At 38.2% G+C, this 13,615-nt stretch overlaps 1 protein-coding gene across 11 annotated transcripts in view; it reads right to left on the minus strand.

The window, feature by feature from the left end:
- Nucleotides 1-13,615, minus strand: part of ILF3 (interleukin enhancer binding factor 3) — a 34,528-nt gene that overhangs the window by 12,704 nt on the left and 8,209 nt on the right. For 7 of the 11 annotated variants that reach the window (XR_465562.3, XM_007488541.3, XM_007488543.3 and 4 more), the window contains 16 exons: nt 11,746-11,852; nt 11,432-11,658; nt 11,110-11,287; nt 10,200-10,347; nt 8,831-8,922; nt 8,368-8,463; nt 7,791-7,902; nt 7,266-7,363; nt 6,561-6,672; nt 6,331-6,441; nt 5,880-6,079; nt 4,837-5,007; nt 3,540-3,677; nt 3,134-3,310; nt 2,578-2,734; nt 2,323-2,376 (listed from right to left, as the gene is read on the minus strand). Coding sequence is in view for 10 of the 11 variants with exons in the window: in XM_007488541.3 (XP_007488603.1) it covers nt 2,323-2,376; nt 2,578-2,734; nt 3,134-3,310; nt 3,540-3,677; nt 4,837-5,007; nt 5,880-6,079; nt 6,331-6,441; nt 6,561-6,672; nt 7,266-7,363; nt 7,791-7,902; nt 8,368-8,463; nt 8,831-8,922; nt 10,200-10,347; nt 11,110-11,287; nt 11,432-11,658; nt 11,746-11,748 (2,074 nt within the window). In the remaining variant the exon portion in view is untranslated. Of the gene's footprint in view, nt 1-513; nt 1,887-2,322; nt 2,377-2,577; nt 2,735-3,133; nt 3,311-3,539; nt 3,678-4,836; nt 5,008-5,879; nt 6,080-6,330; nt 6,442-6,560; nt 6,673-7,265; nt 7,364-7,790; nt 7,903-8,367; nt 8,464-8,830; nt 8,923-10,199; nt 10,348-11,109; nt 11,288-11,431; nt 11,659-11,745; nt 11,853-12,977; nt 13,096-13,615 lie in introns of those variants that run through there. The other 4 variants (XM_056822751.1, XM_056822750.1, XM_007488547.3 and 1 more) reach the window with 3 other exon arrangements.

The raw sequence follows: 13,615 nt of genomic DNA on the forward strand, positions 1-13,615 counted from the left end.
TTGCTAGCAGGTAACTGGAACAGAAAGGCAAGTACCAGCCACTATACTGCCTGGCCTGTGGCAAACGTGGGAAGGGTAAGCACTACTACCAGTACAGCTTGGCCTTTACATTCTAATCACTAGGTATTTCTTTCATGGCCTTTTTTATTGAACTAATGGAAATGAGCCTTCGCCCCAGCCCACCACCCAACAATCCACTATTACTGAGTCCTGGGCAGCTTGAGGAACAATTAGACCAAGCTCATTTTCAAGTAACAAAGCCAAAACGCCAAGAAAGGAGACACATCCAACAATGCAGCAAAGCAAACATGCAATGCTCAGTGAAGAGATTGTGGAGATGGGGAAAGCAGAAATTTCTCCTTCAGGAAGATTACAAACAAATATTTTCATGGCCTCCCCAAATCTAGGTTTCAAGAAGGGTTTAATAACATCAGCACTGAGCTTAACATACACTTAAACACCTATGTTCAGTCTCTTCCCTCAATTAAGAACATGAATGAAGACACCAATGTATCCAATGATTTACTTTAACATGTATTGATTTAAAAAAAAAGGGGGTAGGGGGTGGCAGTTTTCCACCTCATTCAGGACAACATCTATTCCCTGGTATAAAAAGACATTATTCTCAAACAATAACTTTCTAAAAAAAATACATCATGCATTAAAAGTTTTAAAAAGTATTCACTGAATGTTTCAAACCTCTTTGAACAAGTGGTGAGTAATTATTTTGACCAGTTTCTGTGTCTGAACAAACTCAAAATCTTGCAAGTCAATGCAAAGATGCAGGCTTTGTGCGATAAGAACCGCTGACCAAAACAGACAGAAGAGGACCATACAAATTTAAAACATAGTATTACAGCAAGAATAAAGGGCCGAACACTTACAAGTGAAAGAGAATCGAGTTGGAATAACCAAATGACTCCACATACCTCTGTATTAGAAGTCATGATAAGTTTCCAGGTCTTGGCCAAAAGTCAGTTATAGCAAAAGTCCCAGCAACACAAATGCCTATTGCTGGTTTGCTAACCAAAGTCAAGTGCTTAAGGCCCTTTATACTTGATTATTAAAAAAGCCCATAAAAAAAATCTGAATCCATGCATTTTCAGCTGTGATCAGGACTTGCAAAATTTTACATCAACTCCTTAATGCCTGGATATTTATTGTACCAGTATTGGAAGCACAGTTACAATTCCTTTGAAAGTACACTAACTAGCTATCAGCCACAATTAATCCCATCCCTCAAGCAATAACCCACCAGTGTATTACAAAAGGATGGAGAAGTTAACTTAGCACATCTTACGATTCCACATACAATTTAACATTGTGCATGCTTTAAAAAAGAGTCAGGCTGCACTAGATTCAGACACGGTGAAGTCTTTCTTATTACCATCAAAGGTATCAACCAGGTTTGGGAGTTTGTTAAAAGGTTTAAAATTCATACAAAACCTGCTGTAAATTAAGACAAAGGTAGATTAAAATGCTTCTGTATCTGTCCCTTAAATAAAGTAATGCTTTCCATAAAAAGCAAAGGTGGGCTTTTGCCTTTATGCTGAACAAAGCTGGCTCTAGAATTTTGTGCAACTTGGCACAAAAACATTCTCTGAAAATTACTTTCCGCTTATTGTGAACATCAATACGACCAAGTTCAAAGGCAAATCACAATAAAAACTGCCACTGTCTTAAGTTCTGCAGGCTAAGAGTTTCAGACAAGCTGCGGTGAAAAGCCACGGTTGAGAAACCCAGTGAAGCACAGGGACACAGCACGGACACTTTGGGTTTTGGAGTTCGAGAAAATTGGAGTAAAAAGCTGTTTTTTGTGCAATACTTTTAGATGATCTAGGAAGACCCAAAATCATGATAGCCGTAGCAGTCTGTGAAAAAGTCACCTACAAAAGGGGGAGACAGAGCAGAGAAAAAAAATTAGAATTGTTTTGAAGATGGCACAGAGCGCCACATATGAAACTCATGTTTTAGATTTCTCTGCTCCTGTAACCCCCCAATGAAGGCTTCTTCTGAATACAAATAGCTGGGCATTGTCAGGAAAGCATATTCACAAGAGTGGTGTATTGCTTCACATGGCTTAAAGCAGAGAAATTTAAAATATTTACATATTAAAAAGGAATTCTCAAATCATATGGGTTTTGCACTTTAATGGTTAAACAATATTAATCTCTTGCTCAACAACCTGTCCCATCTGCCAAAAAAAGGGTTGTGCTACTAAGTCTTAGGTACAAGTAGGCCAGGTACCAACTGTTCTAAGGCAAGTAGTGTTTGTGGGTTTCTTTTTAACTTTAAATTGATAGAACACAAACTAACACTTACTATATCCTGCTGTTGCAGAATTGCCACCATAGCCATAGCTTCCATAGCCAGCTCCTAGAATAAGACAAGAGTAAAGTTACACAACAGTTGGTTGGGCCCTCAGTGAGGGCAGCCAGGAGGCACGGCTTTTCTCTTCACAGCTTTCAAATTAATCTCTGGGAAGACTTCAACAGGGACACTGTTTATACTCATTTGTAGTCTGTGATGTCTCTACATTAATCCAAAAGAGTAGAGAAACAAAATCTGTACTCTTACCAGCATTCATGTAGCCTCCATGGTTGGCACCACCAAATCCACCTCGGCCTCTACCCCGACCTCGGATGTTCCCACCTCTACCTCGACCACGAATATTTGGGGGAGGAGGAACCTCATTGTGCATAGGGCCTCCCATTCCAAATCCTGGGTTGTGCTGCTATAATATAGAAAATAGGAAAACAGTCTGGTTAAATTCACACAAATGATTTATGATACTTCTAATGGAAGACATGCAGTGTATTCTTTCTATATCCTCTCAAGAGAAATGTAAGGGCAACTTGGAATCAAGATTAGAAATCTACGCTATTATTTCCTGTGTGGGATAGTGGGTAGAACAGTAGATTTGGAGTAAGGAAGTCCTGGATTCAAAACCATGCCTTAATCAATGACCAGCTGTGTAACCCTAAACAAAGTCACTGAATCAAATACTGAAGTCCTCTTAAATATAAAGCAGGGATGATAGTAGTACCACTGCTTTGCCGGGTTTTGAAAGGACCAAATGAGAAAATGAAAATCATGTCAAACTGTATTACCGCTATCAATCAAAGGTACTCACTTTTGCAGCAAACTTTGGGCCCCCTCTCACAGGTACTGGTGCTCTCTTCTTCTTATTGGGCTCCAGGGCAACAGGAGCATCAGGGAACAGCTTTTCTAATGCAGTGAGAGCAGCAAATGCCTTTGCCACCTTTTTATTTGAACCAGCTCCTTGAAATTTCTGCCCATCTACTTCAACCTATGAGAGAACAAGTAAATGGGAGGATCACAAAATCAGTATAAGCGCCAGAGAAAGCATGTTTCTTCAGAGCCTGATCAAGAACTAAACCATCTCAAAAAAAATTCTATCCCCCCCGAATGCCAATGGCATTTAAAATCTTTCAATAATGTCAGCTAGAAAACACCAATTTTTGACTAAATATTTATAAGTATAATTAATTCCATCTAGTCCAAATGATCCCACTCACCTCCATAACAAAGCGTTTATCGTGACTGCCCCCAGTCTCAGAAATAAGCTCATACTTGAGGCCACGCCTCTTCTCATTCAATTCCATGACAGGATTCTTGCCATGTTTGGTCAAGATTGGACCCTGTTGTTTTACATTCTAAAAAGAAAATAGGAACCTCAAAATTAGAATTTGAGACATTATCTATGCCTCATTCTCATTCCCAGAGAAACTGTGCTGGAAATGCCAGCAGGCAACCAGTTTATACCCTGCTGACACATCAAACACAGTTTAACTAACATCTTTTTTTTTTTTAATTGAAATTTTTTATTTAATTTAGAGGATTTTTCCATGGTTACAGGATTAATGTTTTCCCCTCCAATAGCCAAGGCGCAATACCACTGGGTTTTACATGTATTATTGATCAAGACCTATTTTCATATTATTGATAGTAGCACCAGGGTGATCATTTAGAGTCCCCAATCATATTCCCTTAGACCCATGTGATCAAGCAGTTGTTTTTCTTCTGTTTCTACTCCCAGTTCTTCTATTAATTACTTGTATTCTCTTCCTTATTCAACACTACTCTGATGCAACCTGTGATGTGCCAACTTATCAACCTTAAACCAAGTATATTCATGTGCTCCCATGGTCCAAGATGTTAATATCAATCTCCTTTTCTACCAAGCATGTCCATAAACATTCGCCAAAACCATTAAACATTAATTTTAAAAGCCTCTCTAAAATTAGTCAATAAACAGTAACTCTACATTCTTAGCACTTTAAATGGTTGAAGTGTTTTCTCACAACAATCCTATAAAGGAAGACAAATACAATCCCCACTTGTATTATAACTCTCAATATTACTATTCTTATTTTCCAAATAAAGAAAACAGGCTTAGGAGAGTTAAGTGACTTTCCCCAAATTAAAAAGCAACAAGGTACAAGACCTGGGATGATTACAACCTAGGTGTCTCCAGACTCTACATCCAGTCAGGGTCCTTCCTATAACCAAGCTCACCAAGCGTAGGCAAGTCGAAACATTTGCTGCCAATCAAGTACCCTGCTAGACCAGTTATTTACTAGCAATATAAGCTATGACTTTGTCCAGAACTCTGACTCAAAATAGATTTTGTAAGCTATGGGACCAAAGGAGAATGGTGGTCAGAGCTTTAGAGATCCATGGCTTTAAGTATTTATCTTTTTAAAGGAAAGGCCAGACAGAAAGAACTGTTCCTGCCCTTTGGCTGACAAATCAATAAGAAGCCAACTGAAGAACCCCACAGCTTTCATGGTCAGAACCTCTCCAGGCACTCACCTCTGACGTCTGGTCTGGAGAAGGGAAGGCGGCACTAGGGGCTGCAACAGTTTCCACTACAGGTGGAGGAGCAACAACCACAGGCTTCTGTTCCGTTTCCTCAGCAGAGTCTTCTCCTTTATTTGAGTCTTTACCTTCTGCTCCTGTAGGCAGACCCATGTCCTGTAATACCTAAAGAGGAAGGAAAGGTCCCCAAGAATTATCAACAAATGTTCAGATGAGCATTCTTGTTTCTATGTTTAAAAATGCAGACATTAAAAGGAGAAAGGACCTAACTGTACAAAAATATTTATAGCTGCTCTTTTTGTGGTGACAAAGAATTGGAAATTAGAGATATCCATCAGTTGGAGAATGGACAAACAAATTGTGGTATATGATGATGACAGACTACTATTGTACTATAATGAATGAACAGGATTTCAGGAAGAACTGGAAAGACCTACATGAACTGATGCAGAGTAAAATAAGCAGAACCAGGAAAACACTGAACACAGTAACAGCAATATTGTGGAATGATCAACTGTGATAGACTTAGTTATCATCGGCAATACAGTGATCCAGGACAATTCTGAGGAACTTATGACAAAGAATGCTATCCTCTTCCAGATAGAGAACTGTTGGAGTCAGAATACAGATGAAAGCATACAATTTTTCATTTGTTTATTTGAGTTTGTTTTGGGATTTTGGATTTACAAGATATTCACTTACAAAAATGAACAGGGAAATATATTTGCATGATAATACGTGTATAACCCAGATCAAATCTGGATTTGCACCAGAAAAGGGCAGGACAGGGAAAGGAAAGGAAGAGGAGATAAGTTGATCATATACTTAGGAAAACTTGTGTGGAAATTTGTTATTACATGTAATTGGGTTAAAAAAAAAACAAGGAAGGCATTTCAGTACTATTTAGGCCCTCCAAACCTCACGTTTCTCACACCTGAAAGTCAAATACTATCAACAGTTCAAGTGAAACTGAGAATGGACTAGATTTGTTATGATATCAATAAAAGCAGAAATCACAAATTATGGGCCATATTTACCTTTACAGCCACATGCAACTTGGCAGTCTTTTTGGATGGTCCAGAAGCTTCAAATGAACTTCCATCCACTTCAACAGACATAGTAAAGATGGGAGCATGGACTGGGCCAGTTTGAGAGACTAGTTTATACTGCAGTCCAGGTTTCAGTTGATTCAGTCTCATCAGTGCATTCATAGCTTGTGGGGGTTCTGTCTTCTCCTCTAAATAGAACACAAACATTTTTCTGTTTAAGGAATCTGACATGTTAGCTTACTTATAACCTAAAAGCATACATACCATTTTCTAAATCAGGAAGAAAAAAACCTATTCTTGGTTCTTTACGCTATTCATTACAACAGAATACATAATTCTGCTACTTTTTCCATAATATGTCTCTAGCTAAACTGAACACTTCAACTTTCCTATTGATCTAGAGATTGTAAAATGTCTCCATCTAAGTGGAGATCAATACCTTTTTTCTGAATCTTCTTCTTCTTCTTGCTAGGAGATTTTTCCTCTCCATCCTCCTCCATGGGACGTTTCATTGGAGTAATGGCATAGGTGGTACTAGGAGGGATCTGGACTATAATAGTAAAATTAGAGAAAGATACAGGTCAAAGCCCAAGACTGACAAGAAAACAGTGAGTTGATACCAAGATGACAATTCAAGCAAACTGCTGGAATTTGGGGTGGCATACTTACTAGTGTAGTCAACTGGGTTTTCATTCTTTGGTTTCTTGGGCATCTTGGAAGGGAGAGGGTCCATACCAAGGACTTTGTGAAGCTGGCCAAAAGCAGCAAGTCGAAGAGCATGCTAAAATGGGAAGAGGAGTTTTACTTGCCTACTCTATGTTGACTGCAATTATGGTGTGTGCTCACTATCACTCATGAGGGGTCTCTGACCCTCCCAATCCCATAAGTTGGATGTCAATGCTGACTTCTCCCCTACAACAGCAAGGTGGCCCCCAACAAGCCTGGCTCCAAACCTGACCGTTAGGGCCCCCAACCTTGCTGTGGTGGAAGGCCAGCCTATGACCATTCCCCTTGCCCTCTCATTAGTACAGGGGTTCCCAACCTAGGGCCCATGTGCCATACAGAAGCTATGTCATATCTATGCAGGGAAACAACCCCAACAGCAGCAACAATCACGGAATAAATTCCCCTTTGACCTCGGTGTCCAAAACAGCACTCGAGCATAATTAGGGGATAGAAAATAACCACATATGGCACCATGGGGAAAAAGAAAACCAGATTGGGGTCCCCTGTATTAGGATAGGATTCATTTACCTTTGGTCCCATATCTAACTAAGTATCCAAGAGCTACACTAAAAATACCCAGTAACAGAACTGGAGGCCAGTTATTAAAGACTGGGTAAGGGTTCACATTTGTAATGGAGATAACTATACCTGAGCACTCTGTGTGATATCTTCCCGTTGCTGTCTGTCTAGATGCCCAATAGCATCAGTGGCTTCTTTTTCACAAGGGTCATAAATGCCAGAACCATCTGAAGGCAGGAAACAAGGAAGATATGCAGAGGATTATCTTTTAGCGTCTCTGAAGAGGTTGTGTTGGTAGAGGGAATCAGGTGCTTCCCCCCCGCCCCATCCACACCCAGCTCTGGAAACACACTGAGCGAGGTGACCCACTCAGCGTCCAGCCCTTTTAAGAAATAATCCACATGTATTTCAGAGCATGTAAGTCACGTGGGAGTGGGTCACCACTGCCCTTGAATCGGTCCGCTAAATCACTGATTTCACAGCTGCGGATTCCGGCACAGGGCTGGATATGATGGTGCAAGAGGGTAGTCACATGCTTATACCCTAAGTAGTGGACAAGGTTTTGTTGCCCTAACCCAGTAAATGCACCACTGAGGAACAAGCCTCAGTCCCTTTCCTTTCCCTACAAGTTTTAAAGCTGAGAAGTCACCCAACCTGGCATAACGATTCCAGATGCCAGGCACTCCAACACTCTTCTGAGGGCCTCGCCAGCTCCCATTGGTCGATTTGCTGTTCCAATCGACTTCTCACAGAGAAGCTCCAGGGGCTGAAAAACAATACAAACTTTTAAAAAATGATAAGGGAACAAAGAGAGCCAAAAATTCCTAATAAATGCTTTCCCTGAGTATATATGTGTCTATCTGTGGCAACAACCACTGAGCTTCTTCATGTTCAGCATTTCTTCCTAAAACAAAGGCTTTGAGCTTGTCTAAAAGTTAGACCTGAGTTTTCCACATCAAAGCCCTCTGGCTGATTGAATTAAATCTCAGCAAACATTAATCTGAAAACTACTGTTTTCAAGTACTGTTCCGGGTAGGGGGAAAATAAGATTTTTAAGTAAAGACATAGTTCTGTAAATATATATAGCAAAATATATCAAATCTCACTTTTACTTCTCAAAATAATGATTTCTGTAACACTGGAAATGGTTTCAGTATTTATCATTCATATAGAAAATCATACAAAGAAAGTACATAAAACTGTAGAAATGGTCATTAAAAGGTACCCTTACCCATCCTCTAAGGGGAGCCCAAGTAGGAACACGGGTGCATAGGTCTCTCAGAACCCTGATGACTATGACACATGACTTCAGCCCATTAGCTCTGGCCTAGAGTAACAAAGCACAGGCACTTTAAACCAAAGCAACCCCATACACCAAAAGGCAAAGACTGTCTTGCGATGCTACTTTGTCAAGGGTAAACAATATAGTCACAACATTATAATTTATAGTTGAGTCATTATGATATAGAAAAGCAACATTACTCTTAACACAAAGCAGCAACTATGCCTCTATTTCCTTTACAAGTCCCCTTTTGGGATGTTAAATTCATTCAGGTGCTCCTTTAGCTACTGTACGTAACAGGCGCTAAGTTCAGCACAGCTGTCATCCCATGTTAAATACTTTAATATTAAGTTAGCCAGTTAAAGTTTATGAATTTGCTACTTAAAGACAAATATAAGAACAAGATGCAAACCTGGAACCACTTGGCGTGTCGGAGTGACGCCAAGGCAGCAAGGCATTTCTGCCTGTCCAGAACGTCCGGGGGGTCGTTGACTGATAGCGTTTCTATTCATGGATGGAATAAGAAGACAAGGTACAGTTTGACCAAGGGGTTTCTGTCAGGTGGAAAGGGGATGTGGCAGCTTCCTAAAGGGCAGCTGAGGCTCCCAAAATATGTTGATCTCTACCCTTTACCAGGGAAGGAGAACCTAGAGTGTACTTGACTCTTCCCTAAGAGGAAAACTTTAAAACTGCAAAAAGGGAAGTAATGCAAAAGGAAAAGTCCTATTTAAAGGGAAGGTTTATATAAATTCTATCCTTTCTTTACTTATTACTTTCTGGGTTTTTTTCCCCCAAACTACCTAATCTGAAAAACTACAATAACTAAGAAAAAGGGGATATGAAAATAAAATCCCTCTGCTTTCAATGTCATTTTAAAGTTTCTAGAACGAAGGGAACCACTTCCGCCCACAAGGCTTGACTGCCTTGGCCCCAGCCTGTGACAGAGAGAGTCCTGTTGGTCAAAGGTCCAGCGTCCCTAAAGTCGACAAACTAGAAGGCTTGGTAGATGAAGTCAGATATCAGAACCAAAGGCAATCAACAGATCACAGAAAAAAAAAGCATCTTCAGACTGTGCTGCAGCAAAATTGAAGTTAATTTTTTTTTCTTTTAATCTGTAGATGAGGGTTTTAGATAAGGCTAGTTCAAAAGTTTTATTTTTAAAAACAGCATTTCTGTGATGTTTATGATACAAAATTGAATCACTGGAGTAAAATAAAGTATTTTCAAATGATCAGACATTAAGTCATTCTAAGAATTTCAAAAATATTAATTAGACAAGAGTCTAACTTTATCCAAAACACTGCATCACACCTTTGGGGATTTTTAAAACTTCAACCACTAAAAACGGCCAGATGATGTACCTGTCATTTTTGCAGCAACACAAACTGTTTGCAAATCTCCAACCTCATGAACATGCAAAATTCATTCAGTAGTCTTCAACAATTTTTAAGGTTACCATGTTTTTACGGTTTCAGAGGGCCACATAATGGATTGACACAAAAACAATTTCACAACATTTACATGAACACACTAAAGGCCCCAAATGAAAATGGTGAAATCCCAAATGAAAAGTGCTACTCAATTTTAGCATGACCATTGTCAAACTCCTTAAATTTCACAAAGGTGAACATGAGATTTGATCTTAAAGACAAGGTGATGAAATCTTTTAGGCATAATTTGACCAATACAGCCTAAAACTGAATAGCACATTTGAATAGTGAGTTAACACCAACATTTTCAAGTTTCCAGACGGACTGCTGACTATATTCAGCCTTCCATACCTCCAGCTAAAAGTTTTTCCATTTCTTCTCTGACAACAGGTGATGTCAAGTGAATAGTCAAAGACAATGGAGGCTCTTTTGTATTTTTTATTACAATTGCAGCTTCACCAATGGATTGGATAATTTCATATTTGTCTTCTGTGATAGCCTGCAATATAAAATTATTTTTAAAAATTCAAAATACTTTTCACCTTAGGTGGTAGTTAACATCTGAACCTAGAATCTTTTAGCAAGAGAGATAATTATTTAGGTTTTGTTTATTAGCTTTGTCATTTAACCAGGCTGTTAGATAGGCCCCACACACACATGTCTATATGGCCATTTCACAACTAAGATAATGGCTTCCATTTATATGAAAATTTGAACTTAAAAAAGGTAAGTTAAATGATGATTATCTGCAAAATCGTGTGCTTTACAAAAAAAAAAAACATTTTATAGAGGATCAAACTGTAAGTGCAGCTTGAGTTCATTGAAAATATATCCTAATTCACCTGTAACTTTCTAGGAACATGTCTACTATATGAAGTAAAATAATAGTAGAGAATAAACTGAATTTTTCAGATTATATGGACCACAATTATGCTTGTTACATCCTGGTTACCATAGTCAAGCATTGACTACTGAAGGGGGAAAAAACTGAAATTCTTAATAATTCTGGTATCAAGCAAATTTTTGACACTATCACACTCACAATATTCATTGCTTAATAAGTTTACAATGAAGTATGGAACTTTAATAATTAAGACCACACTAATGCCATATAAATGAAAATATTGTTTAACACATAATATATGGGCTTAAAATGAGGATAGCAATGTGTAAAACTTTATAAAATAGTTTAAAAAAATAATCCTTGGTCTCCCCTAGAGGTTCTGGATATGGCTACTCCCTCCTAAGAGCCAATACTCACAGCAAGCTGGACTCCCAGGTTGTCCGCCACTTTGTCCAAAAGGGCAGTTGTGGGTTTCTCCTTACACAAAAGGACTAATTCCAGGTCCAAATCCCCCTTGAGCAGGAGACCCTTTGCTACTAGGCCGACCCGCATCACTCCTCGGAGAGTCCTGGTCAAGTGCTCAGTCTTCTGTTCCCTAAGCGACAAACCAATGAATGCTATCAAGGTGGATTCATATTGGTTGGGAACCCAGTTATCTCTCTGTCAAATGGCCACTTTTTTTTTTTTTAAAGAAGATGCTTACACAATCACTGGCCTGCCAAATACAAAAGAAACTTACCCCCCCTCTTTATTTTCTTCTTCAGGTACCACATCCATAGCCTCAGGTTCAGGCTGCTCTCCACTGACTTTTTCTTGTTCATCTATCCAATCAGACACAGCTTTAAGTGCTCGTTCTGTATGGGATACCATGTTCTGAACAGCTTCCAATTCCTCCTGAGTTGGATAAACAGCAGAGTGCTTTGCCATCACATGGCGGTCATCATTCACAAAAATACGCATTGGCCGCTGAAAAAGAGACAATTCAAAGTTATAGATCTTAAAGAGTAACAGATTACCTTACAAATGGAAGAGCCAAGCACATTAGCAGCTTACCATTTTTTTCTTGAGATTTCTTTTGTAGTGTCTGAGAATTAAATTTCTGCTAATTTTTCAAACCGTATGACGGCTGTCCTTGGATGTATCAATTCTGCAACTTTTATCTAAAAACCAGAAAAAGAATTTAGTTCCAAATGGTTTAGACCAATAAACTAAAGCTTCTGTCAGTAGTTATCAAAATGCATGGATAAGGAAAATTATTTGTCATACTGATGAAGCCAAAATATACAGTAGAACCATGCTTTATTGTATTTTCAAACAATTCATTGAGGAGCTAAGGGCTTCAAAATCCAATTATGAAACTGCCTTCAAATGATACCACTAAAATGTTGCTGAAAATACTATATGAATGGAAAGGACACAGTAAAGCAGTGGTTCAGGGAACTGGCATGAGAATTAGAAAAGAACATTAGCTAAGAGATTCTTAAAATCTTCAAAATAAAATGACTTATCAAAATAAAATGTTGGCTATCAAATATGTAAAGTTATGACATTATCATCAATCAGACATGCCTTCGGATTAATTTAGCTTTAAATCATTTATAACAATTTAAATGTATACTAGACTAACATCTTAAATATAAACATAGCTAAGAGTACAATGTGGTCAAGTACAACTCAACTACAACTACTTCATTCCTATTCCATTTTAAAAATCTAATCCATACATGAATAATCTTCTAATAAAGAAAGCAAAACCAATGACAAATATAATAAGCTCCTGAAAAATAACTCATTCTACATAACTACTGACTTACACTTTAAATGAGTGTCAATGTACTAGGCCAACATCGTAGGGGACAGTACTTAGTTCTGCTGGTCAAATTAACATCATCCTTCAAGGCTTTGGGACTGCTTAACAGTTCTATTTATAAATTCAACAGTTTTATATTTATGCTTATGTGTAAAATAAATCACTTCAGCAATCTATATAAAATTACTTTTTGGCATATTTAAACCTAAAGTTCAAAAGCCATGGTGTCATGACATGCACATGATCATCAGATACCTCAATACCTCAGAATGCTAACCAACTGATAGGAATATTGTAAGGAATAAAAGCTAGCCAGATGCTACCTTTAAAAATTATCAGGTATTTGTAATAATGAATCAGATACATGGCCCCTTCTAGGATAGTTTCTACTAGAAAGACTAGACCTATAGCTACTAGCTTGTACCACGATATAAAAACCGAATCTCAGCTGCCAATGATGGACATGGATACTCACAAACCAAATATAAGTAAAACTTTCCAACCAAAACACTTTGCAACACCACCAATGCTTCATCATGTGGCTCTGTCTCCTGAATGCAGCAAACCAAAGTTGAACTCTTTCATTTCAAACTCTGATTCCATTTAAAAAAAAAGACATTTACATTAGGCCCTTTTCATTAGTAATGAACCTGTTTATATTATTTGGGCTTAGATCTGTTTATATTCAATACTTTTTTTTAAATCTAGAAATACTGTAGTGTTACAATATATCTACAGGAAATAAAACATGACTGGTCCAGGAATGCTATGTTGGTAGTGGCATGAATTGCTCCAATCACTCTAAAAAGAAATTTGAAAGTGTCCTCACAAAGTGTCTCAAAACACTCATCACCCATCCTCTCTACTCGAGTTCCCACTGCTAAGCACATAAAACCAAGGAGGTTGCAAAGAGGAAAAGTTCCACACATATCAAAATAGCATTTTTTATAGTAGCAAAGAACTAGAAACAAAGTAAATGACCATCAATTGCCAAATGGCTAAATAAATTGTGATAAGTGAATGGACTGGAATATTACCATAAGAAACAAAGAACATGAATACAGAGAAACCTAAGAAAACATATGAACTGATGGAGAAGGAAGAACTAAGGAA

This window comes from Monodelphis domestica, chromosome 3 (assembly GCF_027887165.1).
Source record: "Monodelphis domestica isolate mMonDom1 chromosome 3, mMonDom1.pri, whole genome shotgun sequence".
NCBI lineage: Eukaryota > Metazoa > Chordata > Mammalia > Didelphimorphia > Didelphidae > Monodelphis > Monodelphis domestica.